The sequence below is a fragment of the Canis lupus genome, chromosome 11 (assembly GCF_048164855.1).
Source record: "Canis lupus baileyi chromosome 11, mCanLup2.hap1, whole genome shotgun sequence".
Lineage (NCBI taxonomy): Eukaryota > Metazoa > Chordata > Mammalia > Carnivora > Canidae > Canis > Canis lupus.
In genome coordinates, this window is record NC_132848.1 from 3,599,212 (window position 1) to 3,616,150 (window position 16,939).

Consider the following 16,939-nt stretch of genomic DNA (forward strand, 5'->3'; position numbering starts at 1 on the left):
AATAGATCTTACTGTGGACACAAAGACAGCTAGAACTGCAACTCTCAAATTAAATTTAACTTTCGCTGACAGTTCATCAGATATTCCAGACTGTCCCCTCAACCTTATGGAGAACAGCAATGGGGGAAGAAACATATAACTAAAAAGTTAACTGAATTAATCTAACCTACCACTCTGCACCCCTATTTAAATCATTTTTGTCTTGGGGCGCCTGGATGGCTCAGTCTGTCAAGCCTCTGCCTTCAGCTCAGGTCATGATCCCAGTGTCCTAGGATCAAGCCCTGCATTGGGCTCCCTGCTCAAAGCGGAGCCTACTTCTCCCTCTCCTGCTCTCCCTGCTCATTCTCTCACTCTCTCTCTCCCGAATAAAATTTTTAAAAATAAAATAAATCATTTTTGTCTAAAGGCTTCACAAAGGGAAAAAAAGGAAACACGGAGAAAGGGGGAAAAAATGCATGAGAAAGAGGAGCCACTAAAACTAATTCAAGTGCCAATTTGACTATCTAAAAATACAATAAAATGCTAGGAATGTGTGATATTCCTGAAGTAAAAACCTGTCACCTCCTTCTTCCCGAGTCTCCATGTTGCCCACCAAAATCAGACAGAACTCAGGCTCCTCTCTTTCCGTTAAATCTATCTGAAAAAAAATGTACACAAGAATATTCATCCAACTGGAATCTGAATTTAAACTTTCCCACACCAACAAAAACACTGACTCTGAGAGGTATCTGCACCCCCGTGTTCATGGCAGCATTATTAACACTGGCAAAAACAGGGAAACAACCTAAATGTCCATGGATGGATGGATGGATGGATGGATGAAGTTGTGTGGGGTGTATATGTGTGTGTGTGTGTAATGAAATATTAGTCCGCCATAAAAAAGGAGGAAATTGTACCATTTGAGACAACATGGATAGACCTCAAAGGCATGTGAATCAGAGAAAGACAGTGTAGATCTCACTTCTGTGTGGAATCTAAAAAAACCAACCAAGCTGCAGAAGGAGATCCGACTTGTGGTTAGAGAGGCAGAGCGTAAGGTAAGGGGGCATTGCAAGGGGGTCAAGAGGCACGAATTTTCTGTTATAAAATAAGGAGTAGGGAACGTGACCTATAACGTGACTATGGTGGCCACTGCTATGAGATTTTTAGGAAAGTTGTTAGTAAATCCTAAGAATTCTCATCACAAGGGGAAAAATTATTTTCTTTTTCTTTCTTTCTTTTGATTGTAACCATACAAGAGGACGGAGGCTAGCTGAGCCTATTTTGATAATCATTTCACAATATGTGTAAATCCAGCCATCAAGCTGCGTGCCTTAAATACACACGGTAATACATGTCCATGATTTCTCAATAAACCTGGAAAACACGTCTCCTCGTTATCCCAGAACAATCCATTGAGTGGATAGTTATTCTGCGGAGTTACCAAGAGTTTTAAGAGGCTAAAGAGTGAGTGAGGAGCCTGATGCAGGCCCGACTTTTAGGCTCCGGAAACCTCGTCCTGGACGCTCCGGCTCGGATCCGCGTCCTCCAGTAACTCAGGCACCGGCTGAGCATCGGGAGGCTCCAGCCCCCCCTCCCCCGACACACACACACACACACACACACACACACACACACACACCTTTCCAAGGCTCAAAGGAACACGGAGACCCAAGAAACACATGGAGCGGGCCTGCCCCACGCCGCAGGGCGCAACAGTTCCCGGCCGGGCACAGGCCACAGGTGGCGCCCGCCCGCGCCCGCGCCCGCGCCCCCGGCCCCGCTCCTCGCCTGCGCTCCCCGCGCACACTGGCGGCGCCTCGGGCAGCCCCGCACGGGGTTCCGGCCCCGACCCCCCGCCCCCGGCGGCACCCAGGCCGCCGCCGCCACGCCCCCCCCCCCACGGGCCGCCCGCGCCGCCCGCCCTCCCGGCCCGGAGGTGGCCTCACCTCGCGCGGGCCGCCGCGGGGAGGGCGCCCGCGTCTCCGCCCGCCGCCCGGGCCCACGGCCGCTCGGCTGCGGCTCGGCCCCGACGGCCGGCGGCGGCGCGCTCCTGGGGGCGGGCTCTTCTCGGCGGGGGTTTCCCCGGGGCCCAGGGCGGGGGAGCAGGGGGGACCGGGGCGGGGGGGGGAAGGGGCTTGGGAAGGAAGGGGGAGAGGGGAGAAGAGGGGGAACCAGACCCGGAAAGGGAGAAAAGGGGGAGGGGGGACCAGAAGGGGAAGAAAGGCCCGGAGTCCGCCCCCCGCTGCGGCCTGCGCGCTACGTCAGCACGTCCGGCGTCGTCGTCAGCGCGCCCTGCGCCCCGCGCGCCCCGCCGCCTGGGGGCCTCTCCCCCGCGGCGGACGCCGCCGCCGCCCCGCCAGGCCCCCGCGCCCCGCCAGGCCGCCGCCGCCGCCCCGTCGCCGCCGCCTCTCTGCGCCCCGCGCGCTTGCTCCGTCGCTCGCCCGCGCTGTGTGTCAGGCGGGCCGCGGCGCCCTCAGCCCGCGGTGAGTCCCTCAGGACCGTCGGCGTCGCCGCAGCTCCGAACGTGCTCCTGACTCCGGGACGAGGCCGGGATTCAGCGAGCGCGAGCGCGTTCAGAACAGCCTCCCGCGCAGGGCAGCAACCCCGCGATAAACGCTTGTGGGATAAACGGGCAAGGGTCGGGGCGAGGCGGACACCCGTGTTTTCCAGATGTAAAAAATTGAGTTCTCTCTAAAGCAGGTGTAGGGGCGCCCCGGGGCTCGGTGGGTGAGCGGCCGCCTTTGGCCCAGGTCGTGACCCCATGACCCCGGGTCCCGGATGGAGCCCCGCTGGGGCTACCCTGCGGGGAGCCTGCTTCTCCCTCTGCCTGTGTCCCTGCCTCCCCCCCCCCCCCGTGTCTCAAGAATAAATAAAATCTTTTAAAATAAATACATAAATGCATACATAAATAAAGCAGGTTTAAGTCTATCCTATTAAACTCACTTACACCCCATTCCAAGATGTGGTTCTTTCCCTTGCCAGTCATTTGAGTCTGCAGCCTCCCCCATTGGGCCCGTTGGAGGCAGAATCAATTTAGTTATCGATTAGATGTATGTGGGTCATTGACTGACCAACTCCCTCAAAGAAGCACTGTAGTCTTACATTGATAGAATTTGACTATTACATATTTACTATGTCACAAGAACTGCAGTAGGCAAAAAATAATTACAGTACAATGTAAGTGCTATAAATAGAGACATGTTCAATGTGCTGCGGGAACCAGGAGGAGCAATTCGTTCCCAGAGGTAAGGGAGATTGAGTGAGCCCCGGAGAGGTTAGTGCTGCGTGCCTTAAACATACACAGTGATGGATGTCAACTAACTCTCCATGACACGGAGGAGGGTATTCCCACACCTTTAGACACTGATAGATCATGGGGACACCTGGGTGGCTCAGAGGTTTAGCGCCGCCTTCAGCCCAGGGCATGACCTGGGATCGAGTCCCACGCAAGGGTCCCTGCATGGAGCCTGCTTCTCCCCCTGCCTGTGTGTGTGTGTGTGTGTGTGTGTGTGTGTGTCTCTCTCTCTCTCTGTGTCTCTCATGAATAAGTAAATAAAATCTTTAAAAAAATAAAAATATAAACACTGATAGATCAGGCCCTGTGTGTGATGCTGGGAATACAAGGAAAGCAACAGACTGGCCAAGTGCACTGCAGACCAAGATTGGGGGCATGGCATCTAAGAAAGAAGAGCTCAGAACAGCAGATATTGGCAGAATTTCTTCAGCACATCTAGAGGTGCAGGTACTCGGGCCCACAAAAAAACCTGCATAGCAGAAATAATAAAACTTTTGTTAAGCACTTGCTGTGTGTCAGCCACTGTATTTTTGCTTTACAAAATTATTTAAATCTCAAAATTCTGAGATATTACAGATCTACAATTCCCTATTCAGAGTCCATAGAGTCAGACATGTTTCAGAAATCAGAAAATTTCAGGTTTTAGGAAGGTAAAATGATACATATACTGTGTATTATAGAATACCCCCAGGGGTATCCCATAATCAAATAACTGATATTTCTGGAGTAAAAATGTACAAATAGTTTCAGTACAATTTTTTTTAAGATTTTATCTATTTATTCACAAGAGACACAGAGAGAGAGAGGTGTGCAGAGACACAGGCAGAGGAAGAAGCAGGCTCCATGCAGGGAGCCCGATGTGGGACTCGATCCCAGGTCTCCAGGATCACAGCCTGGGCCAAAGGCAGGCTCTAAACCACTGAGCCACCCAGGGACAGCCTTCAGTACAATTTTTAAAATGATCATAGATAACCCTCCCTCTGTTCGCGTCACCATATGAGTTACAAAAAAAAAATAGTGGATTATGAGGTTTTTTTGGATTTTGGAATCAAGGGTGATCATTTTTCCCATTTCTCCAATGAAGAAATGAAAGCAAGAGAGGTCAAGTAACTTGCCCAGAGTCACACAGCTAATAAAAGGAAGAGACAGAATTTTGACCAGCATCATCTGGTTTAAACACCTATCCTCCTAATTCCACCCACCATTCCTGCCCAGTAAAACCCTGCGGTGGCAGAAACACTGGTCAGGACCTTTGGAGGACCAGGGATTCCGAGAAATGTCAAAATTTCTTTTCCTAAATAGAAGAATCCTCAAAGGGTAAGCAAATCTAGCTTTCCCGCCTTCAGACATCCCCCCCTAAAGCTACAGAAGACCTGGCTGGAACATGTTCCCTCCTTTCTCTTAATCTTCATGGCTAGTTTCGAGTCCAGTGGACAGGGGTAGAGGAGGGGATGGTGAACAAAGGAGTCTGCATTATGAGCCTCAGGGAGAGAGAAAGGGGGCAGAGGGGCTTTGAGAAGTACCAGGCAAAGGAAAGTGAAACTCCCAATTATCCATATGGCAATGACATAGAGTGCCCTGCCGGGGACCCTCTGGCTTGAGAGGCACTCTTTAACACTCTGTCTTAAAACCTCTCGCCTCTCCCTCTTCCTCCAGGCTTCCCAGCAAGGCCTTTGAGCTGAAGGGGAATTTCATCTCTAACCTTTGTCCCCGGGCCTGGCAGCTTACGTGGGTAACCCACAGTCTCCCGACATTGGCCCCGGGACATTTCTTTCCCCAAACAAAACAACCTCCCCTCACATCCCCCACTCTGTCCGTTCACTGACTATGTGCTGGAGGCTTCTGCCAAGTTCTACCTGCAACTGGCTTCACCTCTCAAGTCAGATGTTTGGCTGCTCTGACCCCTGCAACAAGGAGTCATGCCAGCTGGACGCATTCTCCTTCCAGGGCCCCCGGCGGCCAGGCTGGAGCGGAGACCACAGCTGTTGAGATCCTGAGCCCCGGTTTTAGGGCCCTATCTCCACCCTGTCCCTAAAAGACGGCCTCCCTCAGCAATGATCTCCCCATTACTCCTGGCCTTCCTGTTCCTGGCGCCAGCTACGGTGGCCATTCCCAGGGCTGACAGTCAGTGTCTGGCATGTGGAGGACCCGCCGTGGACGTGGAGCGCCAGCGAGAGCTGCTGCTTGACCTGGCCAAGAGAAGCATCTTGGAGAAGCTGCACCTCAGCCAGCGCCCAACACTGAGCAGGCCTGTGTCCGGAGCTGCTCTGAGGGCCGCCCTGCAGCGCCTCCATGGGCCCCCGCAGGGGATGCTTCCGGAGGCTGACGGAGAACAGGAATATGAGATCATCAGCTTTGCTGACACAGGTGGGTTCCTGTTCTGTAGATCTTCCCCCAAGGAAGGAAAAGTCTCCTCCCCAGCCTAACCCCTGCCTCCCTCCCCCAAACTCTCCCAACTCTTGCTTCCCATGGTCTATAATCTCCTAACCCTATGCTCCCACCCCACCCCCTGCTTTCTCTTAGTTAGACTTGACCAATGGGCAGCTGGGAAGTGGGTAGATTTCACTTCTTTTGAGACTGCCTGCCTGCATCTCCTCTGGCTCCCACAAACTTCCACAGGCTGTGGTGTGAGCTCATCCACTTCTTGGGCCTGCACCCAACTTCAGCTGGGAGCTAGGCAGTCTGTCCTTTCTCTGGCCCCTGTCTCCCCATCCCCCAGATGCCTCATCTTAGTGAAAAGGGAAAAAGTAAAACACCAGGACTACAATACCTCCAGCCTACCCCTGCTCCCTCATCTTAATACCTTCGGCCCTCACATCAGAACGGGGTCAAAGTGGGGAATAAAGGATAGAAGATAGAGAAGAAGGGAGAGTTAAGTCCAGAGAGAAAAGAGGAGTTGGAGAATTTACAGTGGGTAGCTGGAGAGAAGGTCAAGAATTTGGAGACAGGACCCTAGGAACAGAACACCAAGTGATCTCTTTGGCCTCTGAGCTTCTTGCGAGCTCCTCCATGGGTCTAGAAGGTCCTTCCCATTCCTGACCCCTTTCTCCTGGTCAGCACCCACTCTCCTTTCTCTTCAAGACCCAGCACTCCTGGAACGCCTGGGTGGCTCAGCAGTTGAGCATCTGCCTTCAGCCCCAGGGCATGATCCTGGAGTCCTGGGATCCGGTCCCACATCAGGTTCCCTGCAAGGAGCCTGCTTCTCCCTCTGCCTATGTCTTGGCCTCTCTCTCTCTCTGTCTCTCATGAATAAATAAATAAAATCTTATAAAAAAAAAAAAAAAAAAAAAGACCCAGCACTCCTGTCTTGAAAAAACCCACCCTGACCTGAGGGTGAGGAGCTCCCTCTCCAGTGGCTCCCCTGCCCTCGCCCTGAAACTAAACTCCATGAGAAATTGCCTCCCTCCAGGTTTCCTGGGAAGTCCATTTCCTATTAAATGTAGACCCCTTGAGGTCAGGAACTGTCATTTATTCCCCATGTTATCACCAGAAGCTAGCGTAAAGTAGAAATAACTGACACCTACATAACATCTCCGTTATCCTAAGCTTTTTACATACGCAAACTCCTTGAGATCATCCTCACAACAACCCAGTGAGGCAAGTACTATTGTTATCCTCATTTTAAAACTACTGAAAACTGTGGGGTGCCTGGGTGGCTAAGTCAGTAAAGCGGCCCACTCTTGATTTTGGCTCCAATTCAAGGCACCCCTGCCTATGATGAAAAACACAAACTTTGGAACCAGATAAGCCTGGGTTCAAATCCTTGCTCAGCTGCTTATTAATGTGTGACCTGGGTTGTTAACAGTTTTCTCATTTGTAAAATGGGGTTAATGAGAGGATAGTTGAGAGAATTAAATGAAGTAAAACAGGTAATGTTCTTAGAAGGTTAAGATGGGGGAGAGCAAGAAATCGAAGATTCCCTCCTTCCCATGAGGGGTGTAGTTGCTGCTGTTGGGAATAAATGAATTAGAAGGTAAGGAAGAATGAAATAATGCTAGAGGAGGGCACAGATCTTGCTGGGTCAGGAGTTATTCGTTGGGTCCTAGTGAGTCAGGGAAGTCTTTCAGAAGATTGCAAATGGACTAGTATTGTAGAACATGTTTGACTTTAATGGTAGAAAATGGTAAACAACATTTTTTTTTAAGATTTTATTTATTTATTCATGAGACACACACACACAGAGGCAGAGACACAGCCAGAGGCAGAATCAGGCAGCTTCAGGGAGCCCAACGTGGGACTCGATCCGGGGACTCGAGGATCCTCAAGGATCCTGCGACTTGAGGATCACATCCGGGCACAAAGGCAGGCGCTAAACCACTGAGCCACCCAGGGACACCCCCCCCTCCCCGTAAACAACATTCTAAAAGAAAGAGAAATGTGCGTTAGAGTCTGAACGAGCAAACTGAATTTGGAGTTGAAAAGTAGCTTGGAGACCACCTGGATGGTTCAGTTGGTTAAGTGGCCACCTTCAGCTCAGGTTGTGATCCCAGGCCCTGGGATGGAGCCCCACATCAGGTTCCTTGCTCAGTGGGGAGCCTGTTTCTCCCCTCTCCCTCCCTCTGCTATGTTCTCTCGTGCTTTCTCTCTCTCAAATAAATAAATAAAATCTTAAAAGACAAAAAAAAAAAAAAAAAAGAAGGAAAGAAAGAAAAGTAGCTTAGAATGGATGAGCACAAGGTGGACAGATGACCATGAACCATGGCTCCCTTGAACACCAAGATCCTGGTTGGGGTTTTGGTTTTTTGGTGTTTTTTTGTTTTTTGTTTTTAGTTTTTTTCCACCTTTGTATCCCTGACACCAGTTCCTGGCCACATTGTGACAATAAAGATGGCTACCAGGTATTTAGTGTGCCTGTCTCATCTCAATGAATCCTCACAACTACCCCGGCTGTAAAGCAGAGTTTATTATTCCCATCTTATGAAAGCAGAAACTGATACTCAAAGAAGATCATTTACATGGTCAAGGTCATCCAGCTTGCAAGGGGCAGAATTCAAACACCGTTCTCTCTGACTTCAAAGTCTATATACTTTCCACATATTTGCTAATCAGTGAATGAGTACAACATTCAGCCGGAGGGGGCCTGATCTGGGATGACATTTGGAAGTGAGAATGACTGATACCCAGATTCTACCTTTTGCATTTTGATATGTTAGCTTGGAGCTTTTATTCCAATTTAAGCTATCATCCACACAATAGTGTGAAAGCAAGACCTGTGTACGTAGGAAGAGGGAGTGTGAGGCTCTGCGGAAACTGGGGTAGGGGCCCTCAGCGATGTCCTGGAACTGCTCATGCCAACACCTCCCAAGTCTGCATCCAGTGATGTCACATTAATAGTTTGAAATCGGCTGTGGTGGGAGAATTTATACCACAGAAACTGGCAAACACTACAAATCAGGATTTATTTCCCTCTGGAATCCAGTTGTTAAACATTTACCAACATACATACTACTGCCTGTGACCTAAAAATGCAAGGTATCTGCCTCCCACACACCTAACATACATTGCTGACACAGGGACAGGATAACCATAATAGATACTCCTGTTCGATGAGGAAGACGGGGGGATGGGGGACACAGAACAGTCATTGATCCATGAAAGTTCTGATATCCAGCCAGGCATATATCTCAGTCTACCCCAAATCCAGAATTCCTTCAGGGTTTAGTCCTGGTCCCTGGTAGGATTTTTCTCTCAGTGCTCTTCTTCTAGATCTACTGTCTCAGCGCTTGGCTCCACCCTCTGAGATGTCTTTCGTTTTAAATAGGAAGTGACCTGTGTCTGTGGCTGAGCAGTTTTCTCAGCCTGCTTCCTGACCAAAGAAGTTAGGGGCCCAGAGACCTCTTTTCATTTTGAATCATCTCTGTAGCTTTTAGTCCAAACTGGTGCTGCTTTCCCTACTAAAATCTTCTGTGAAGCCCTGTGGGCCTTCTAAATAATAAATTATAGTCTGCTCAATTAGACAAAAAGGCAGTCAACTTATTCAAGACAGACCCCTCTTTAGGTTGGTTACAAGTCAGGGTGTTGTGAGTCGATACACTTTAAGATTCTTAGAAGCCCTATTGTCTAGTTAAGAGGATCTACAGAACATCATCTTAAATTTTTAAGATTTAACAGAGGCGTTAGATCTTTTTGTAAAGATTTTATTATTTATTTATTTATTTGTTTATTTATTTATTTATTCATGAGAGACACAGAGACAGGCAGAGACACAGGCAGAGGGAGAAGCAGGCTCCCTGCAGGATGAGGAACTCCATCCCAGGACCCCAGGATCACAACCTGAGCCAAAGGCTGATACTCAACCACTGAGCCTCCCAGGTGTCCCAACAGAGGTGTTAAATCTTAACAAAGGGTCTTACAATTAACCCTTTATTAAATGTTTTGATCTTCGCTCTGAGACCATATTTTACTGACAATGCCCTGGATGTGATTTTGCCCTGAGACTATTTCTCACCTTAAGAATCTTGCACCAGACACATAGGTGAGGAATGAAAAAAATATATTATTGTTCAATCTAGCAAGTCCTGTTGGAAATATTTTCTCTAAATTCTGCTTGAAAATTGAACAGTTTCTTTTTTAGTTCATCTCACGCCTGAAATGCCTTATCATAGGCAGCTAAAATAAGCCAATTGGCACTTTCAACATTCTGCCTGGAAATATCTTTAGCTAAATTCACAACTTTGTTAGATACCATTTCTAGCTTCCAAGTTGCTGCAGATGATAGCCAATACATAACACAGGTTCCCCTTTCTCCAGCTTCTGATAGCAATTTCCTCACTGTTCTCCCTACCTTCACTAACAGTCTCCTCACCATCCTTTCAACCTCTGCCTGCCACCCAGTCCCAAAGTCAAAGCTACATATTTTAGGTCTTTGTTATGGAATACACTACCTCTATTACTAATTTCTGTTTCAGTTACCAGTTAATATAAGTAACCAGTGCAAAGACAGAGGCTTAAAACAAGAAATTAGGTATTTCTGATGGTTTTTGTGCTTTGGGCTTATCTGGACAGTTCTTCATCTCCATCTGAGGAGTAGCTGAAGTCACTGAAACAACTACATTCAGTCAGGAGTTTAGATGGTGCTAGAACATCTGAGATGGTCTCTGATCCTCAAAGTGTCTCTCCACATGGCTTCTCATCATTCAAGAGTCTAGCCCAAATATCTTTAAACCTTTATCAGGTTTCTGCTTGCACTGTGCTTGCCTGTCTCATCGGCCAAATCAAGTCACACAGCCATGCCCAGGTTAAAAACAAAAACAAAAACAAACAAACAAACAAAACAAGAAGTCTACAGAGAGTAATAGTAGCTACAATGACAGTTAAGCAGGATGGTGTATTAGAGAGACAGAGATAGAGTTGAAGGCTGCTTTAGATAGGTTAGTCAGAGAAGCCTCTACGAGCAAGGGACATTTGAACTGAATGCCAAAAAGAAGCCAGTCAATCAAAAATCTTGGAAAGACATTTCAGATTGGGGGTGGGGGGGTGTTGCCTGGGTGGCTCAGGGTTAACCATCTGCCTTCATCTTGGGTCATGATCCCGGGGTCCTAATCCTGGGGTCCTGGAATTGGGTCCCACGTTGGGCTCTCGGCTCAGTGGGGAGCCTGCTTCTCCCTCTCCCTCTGCTGCTCCTCCTTCTTGTGCTCCCTCTCTCTCTCAAGCAAATAAGTAAGATCTTTTTTTTTAAGACTTTATTTATTTATTCATGAGAAACACACAGAGAGAGAGGCAGAGACACAGGCAGCCGGAGAAACAGGCTCCACGCAGGGAACCCAACGTGGGACTCGATCCTGAGTCTCCAGGATCACACCCTGGGCTGAAGGCCGCACTAAACCGCTGAGCCCCCTGGGGATCCCAAGATCTTTTTTTTTATTTTTATTTTTATTTTTTTTATTTATGATAGTCACACAAAGAGAGAGAGAGATGCAGAGACACAGGCAGAAGGAGAAGCAGGCTCCAGCACTGGGAGCCCAACGTGGGATTCGATCCCGGGTCTCCAGGATCGCGCCCTGGGCCAAAGGCAGGCGCTAAACCACTGCACCACCCAGGGATCCCCTCCAAGATCTTTTTTTTTTTTTTTTTAAATTAAGACGTTTCACACAGGGGGAAGAGCAAGTGCAAAGGCCATGAGGTGAGTCCATGTTTATTGAGTTCAAGGAGTGGAAAAGAGCCAGTATAGGTAGAACATAGCCATTAAATAGCAGAATGCCTGATCATATGAGTTTTCTGTGTTAAGGGGTTTAGATTTGGGATCCCTGGGTGGCTCAGCGGTTTAGTGCCACCTTCGGCCCAGGGCGTGATCCTGAAGACCCGGGATCGAGTCCTTCGTTGGGCTCCCTGCATGGAGCCTGCATCTCCCTCTGCCTGTGTCTCTGTCTCTCTCTCTCCTCTCTATGTATTTTCATGAATAAATAAATAAAATCTTTTTTTAAAAAATGGGGGGAGGTTAGATTTTATTCAAATAGCAATGGGAAGCCTCCAAGGGGTCTTAGGCTAAAGAGATTAAGCTGATCAAATTTATATAATAAAATGCATTCTGGCTGATATATAGAGAATGGTTTGGGGGACAGCAGTGGACCACTTTGGAAGCCATTGCTATAATTCAAGAAAAAGGTGACTGGGTTAATATGTAGTAGAGGAGGTAGGGATTAGTGAAATTATTTCATGAATTAGAGGTAGAGTGGGCAGATCTTGCAGATAGCTTATTTTTTATTTTGTTTTTAAAATTTTTTTGGCAAAGATTTTATTTGTTCATGAGAGACACAGAGAGAGAGAGAGGCAGAGACACAGGCAGAGCGAGAAGCAGGCTCCATGCAGGGGGCACGACGTAGGACTCGATCCCAGGACACCGGGATCATGACCTGAGCCGAAGGCTGACGCCCAACCGCTGAGCCACCCAGGAGTCCCTATTTATTATTTTTTTAAAGATTTTATTCATTTTCTTTGAGAGACAGAAAGAGCATGCACAAGTGGGATGGAGGGGCAGAGGCAGAAAGAAAGGAAGAATCTCAAGCAGACCCCATGCCGAGTGCAGAGCCGGGTGCAGGGCTTGATCTCACAACCCTGAAGTCATAACCTGAGCTGAAATCAAGAGTTGATGCTTAACTGACTGAGCCACCCAGGCACCCCAGATCTTGCAGATAATTTTAAAGTAGGGAATGAGAGCAATAAGATTTTGCCTTAAGCAATGCATGTATAGGGAATTAGGTAGGAAAAGGAATAGGTTTGGGCTGGGGGGATAAATCTTGAGTTTATCTTTGAAGGTGAAAAGTTTAAAATATCACTGGATATCCAAATAGAATATCAGATCAGCAGCAGGATATACAAGCCTGAAAATCAGGGAAAGGTCAGGGCCAAGGATATATATTTGGGAGTCATCAGCATACAGATGGAATAGAAAGCTATGGGAATTGATGAGATGCTTCTCAAAAAGAATATAGATAGAGAAAAGAAGGGAGTTCAGGACCATCAACAACTAGAGGTCAGGCAGAGGAAGAAGAGCTGTCAGCAACAGACCAAGATAGAGTGGCCAGAGTCACAAAAGCCAAGAGAAGGAAATATTTCAAGAAGGAGGGAATGATTAAGTGTGTCAAACACTGCTTAAAGGTCAAGTAAGATGAATATAAAGAGGTGAAACCATTGGATTGGGCAATATAGAAAGTGTCGGTGATCCTGACAAGAGCAGTTTCAGTGGAGTGGAGGGAATAGAAAACCAGTTTTAATTGGTTTTTCAGTAGGGCAGGTGAGGGATGAAGAGAGAAGACTGGACAAGAACAATGGTGATAAGGAGAAATACATAGAATCACTGTGCTGAGGGACTGGATATGGGGATAGAGGGGGTGCTCACAGAGGGGGGTTTCTGGAGATGATAAAGAGGGTAGTGGTGCCTCCAACTCGAAGAACAGAAAGAGGGGTATATAAGAAGGAAAAGAGTGACTTCCGTTTGGGAAAAAAATGATTTTTTTAAAGATTTTATTTATATATTCATGAGAGACACAGAGAGAGGCAGAGACATAGACAGAGGGCGAAGCAGGCTCCACGCAAGAAGCCCAATACGGGACTTGATCCCGGACCAGGATCACGCCCTGAACCAAAGACAGATGCTCAACCACTGAGCCATCCAGGGGTCCCCAAAATTTGATTTTAATGTACTGGCAGGACAGTCATGTGGCAAAATTAAGCAGTTAGAAATTTATTTTATTTTTTAAACCTTTTTAAAAAAATATTTATTCATGAGACACACAGAGAGAGAGGCAGAGACACAGGCAGAGGGAGAAGCAGGCTCCATGCAGGGAGCCTGATGTGGGACTCGATCCCGGGACTCCAGGATCACACCCTGAGCCAAAGGCAGACGCTCAGCCACTGAGCCACCCAAGTGCCCCAAGCAGTTAGAAATTTAGACCTAAAGTTTGTTGATTCCCAAATCTATACGTCCAGTCCAGAGGTGCAGAATTAGTCTGAACTAGACATCCAAATTTGGGAATCACCACATAAAAACTGTGTTGGCTGAGCATGAGTGTGGATAAGAACTCCCTTGAGTAGAGAGTAAAAGGAAATGAAGGTCAAAGACAAATTTTGGAGGACTCTTGCATTGAACAATGGTCAGAGAAAGAAAAGCCAGCAAACAAAATCAAAGAATCATAAAGTTGTGTCATAGAAGCCAAGAAAGAAAAGATTTTCAAGAAAGAAAGGGTGGTAAACTATGCCGTATGCTGCAGAGAGTTCAAGTATACTTGAGAATTAAGAGGTAGCTGGTAAAATTGACACTCGGAAGGCCACAGTGACTGGGGCTTCTTGTGTCCACAGGGCTCTCCGACATCAACCAGACTCGTCTTGATTTCCACTTCTCTGATAGAACTGCTAGTGGCATGGAGATCCAGCAGGCCAGCCTCATGTTCTTTGTACAGATCCCTCCCAATACCACCCAGACTTTAAAGCTGAAGATCCTCGTGCTAAGCTCACGTGACACCAACCTCACCTCGGCCACTCAGCACCTGCTGGACGTGGATGCCAGTGGCTGGCACCAGCTCTTCCTGGGGCGTGAAGCTCAGGCTGCCTGCAACCAAGGGCACCTGACCCTGGAGCTGGTACCTGAAGGCCAAGGAGCCTGGAGCTCAGTCATACTGGGTGGGGCTGCCCATAGGCCTTTTGTGTCAGCCAAGGTGAAAGCTGGTGGTAAGCACCGGGTTCACCGGCGAGGCATCAACTGCCAGGGTGGATCCCGGATGTGTTGTCGCCAAGAGTTCTTCGTGGACTTTCGTGACATTGGCTGGCACGACTGGATCATCCAGCCTGAGGGCTATGCAATGAACTTCTGCACAGGGCAGTGCCCACTGCATGTGGCAGGCATGCCTGGCATTGCTGCCTCCTTTCACACTGCGGTGCTCAACCTTCTCAAGGCCAACACAGCTGCTGGTACCGCCGGAGGGGGCTCATGCTGTGTGCCCACAGCCCGGCGCCCCCTATCTCTGCTGTACTACGACAGGGACAGCAACGTTGTCAAGACTGACATACCTGACATGGTGGTAGAGGCCTGTGGGTGTAGTTAGTCCCTGTGCCGACAGGCAGCCCAAGTGGGGCAAGTGAACATGCCCTCATAGAGGCACTCTTTCTTGAGAGGTGGGAATGACACCCCATTACTGCCTCTGTCCCGAAGGAGAGCTCCCTCTTCCTGAGCAACCTATGGAAATGATCCCAGCTATGACTTGAGGAGATCTTCGTCTAAGGACAGTCACCGTCCCATCTTCATGACCACCAGTCTCCTAGGGTGTAGTCTATCTGGCAAGCCTCTCGGGCTCCACTGCCACCCTGGGGACTCTAATCCACCTGCGAAGGTGAGCAGTGCTGTCTAGTTCCCAGGCACAGACACCCATAGCCCACTCTTAGTCCATCCCATAATCCACTACCCTTCTTTGCTCTTCTGACTTGATAGCCATAACTCTAGGATGAGCTGACCAGCCCCTTGCCCTGATTTTCTGGATTACCAGAGAGCTCTTTCCCCGGATTCACTGAAGATTAGATCACCGCTGTCCACAGCTACACTTCTCTGTATCTCAAGCCCCTTTCTTATTTGCCCTGGTGGGCTGCAAAGGCTCTCTTGGCATACCCTCATCCATTCTTTGTCCTTCTCTGCCCTACTCAATACCCTTAAGGACTGACTCACCTGAACTCCTTTGGCCTCTGGCTTCCTGCTGAATTTGTCCCCTTACAGGTAGACACAGGCAGGGGGTCAAAGGATAAGAGGAGACGGAGGTCAAGATATTTCTTATTCCTGTTCCCTCTGCCTCCGTGCCATGTATCTGTGTGACAGAAGCTGTGGTCTGTCCCTCCAGCTCCTATCTGGCCGCCCTGACCCCATTTCTACCTACATTCCAATATCTTCCGCACTAGGGACCTGTAAGGGCTTTCCACTCTTGCTAGTCTTTGGGGCTTCAACGCCCCTCCTTGGTTCCCTTAACCCTGCCTACACCTGTATAAATAAGTTCTTCATTAAGGCTTGTTAGTGATGCAAACACAGACAACTGAATGTGTCTTTTGTCTCTTGCCAGGACCCTGGCCTACACCAAGGGTGACCCAGAGTCTACCTGCCTTGCCCATTTCTGCTCTCTCTCCCACAGGCTCCTCAGGGCCGAGCTATTGTGTCCATGCCACACTTCATGCCCCTTCCTTTCCTAGCATGCCTCCTCTTCTTCCTTAGGTCTCCTCCGCCCTCCCAGAGCCATCTTTGCTGGTCTCAGAGCTGATAGAGGCTTAGGTTGTATTTGCTCTTCTCTTCCCTCCATGCTCACTCCAAGAGATGAGACAGATCACTGCTCCATCAGCAAGTAGGCTGACGATCCGTGAGCACACATGTGGGGGAGGGGGGGCCAGAGGCATGGCTCAGAGCTGGCTCCCTCCTCTCACTGACCCCCAGGACTTCATCCAGGAGACCTTCCTGGAAGCTGGAACTGGCCTAGGGCCACTTGCATGGGACCAGGAGAAGAAAAGGAAGGCATGGAATGAGGAGGGGAGGTATTTGCTCTGAGACTGGGTCCTCTCTAGACCTTTGCACTTCTTTCCCCATCATCCTCTCCCTTTGGTTGGACAGCCTTGAACCATGGGATCGATATTGTCTGCAGCCCAAGGCCGAGTTTGCGCAAAACCCAGGTGTCCTTTGGGTAACGTGATGTCTGTGTTTGCTCAGCTTATGACCCCCCCCTCCAGAGCCTGAGGTCCCTGAAGAGGAACCCTAGAGGAGAAAGTTTGAAAGGGATCTCCTCAGGAGACCTGCAGATCTGAGCTGTGGGGCTTCCTAAGCAACCCACAGAAGCCATGCCATTTTTGCCTTGAGGAGATCCTCATCTAAGGGGAACATCTAAGGAAGTCTTCTGTGCTTCTTCCTCCCCCTTCCACGGCCGCCCCACAAGCCACCCCTCCCCTAGATCTAAGCTCTCTCCCTTCGGCTACAGCCTTAGTTCCCAGGGCCAAGAGTAAGGCGAGGTAAAGTACAGCAGTCACTTTGGGGGCAAAATTGTAAGGGACTGCCAAGAAATTCATCGATTGAGATCAATAATCAATGCAATATTTTTAAGACAGCAAGATGAATGCCGAAAAATCCATGATGAACAAAATTACAAATTTTAAAATAAATACTGAATCGGTATTACTCCCTCTCTTTTTGGCTCCACCTTC

General features: G+C 48.7%; 2 protein-coding genes across 35 annotated transcripts in view; one reads left to right on the top strand and one right to left on the bottom strand.

The window, feature by feature from the left end:
- R3HDM2 (R3H domain containing 2) overlaps positions 1–2,064 on the bottom strand; it is a 166,029-nt gene extending 163,965 nt beyond the window's left edge. For 11 of the 34 annotated variants that reach the window (XM_072842922.1, XM_072842932.1, XM_072842926.1 and 8 more), the window contains exon 1: positions 1,929–2,021. The gene's annotated coding sequence lies outside the window, so the exon portion shown is untranslated. Of the gene's footprint in view, positions 1–561; positions 638–1,928 lie in introns of those variants that run through there. The other 23 variants (XM_072842919.1, XM_072842940.1, XM_072842933.1 and 20 more) reach the window with 7 other exon arrangements.
- Positions 2,065–4,943: 2,879 nt separating this feature from the next.
- Positions 4,944–16,910, top strand: INHBC (inhibin subunit beta C). Its single transcript, XM_072842872.1, has 2 exons — positions 4,944–5,644; positions 14,075–16,910. The coding sequence occupies exons 1-2, from the start codon at positions 5,332–5,334 to the stop codon at positions 14,815–14,817; spliced, it is 1,056 nt and encodes a 351-aa protein (XP_072698973.1). The 5' UTR covers positions 4,944–5,331; the 3' UTR covers positions 14,818–16,910.
- The last annotated feature ends 29 nt before the right edge of the window (positions 16,911–16,939 follow it).

What these genes read in the sequence shown, in the direction of transcription:
- INHBC (XM_072842872.1), top strand. Translation starts at nt 5,332, where the DNA reads ATGATCTCCCCATTACTCCTGGCCTTCCTGTTCCTGGCGCCAGCTACG. An exon ending in CATCAGCTTTGCTGACACAG is followed by an intron (nt 5,645 to 14,074) that starts GTGGGTTCCTGT and finishes TTGTGTCCACAG; the next exon opens with GGCTCTCCGACATCAACCAG.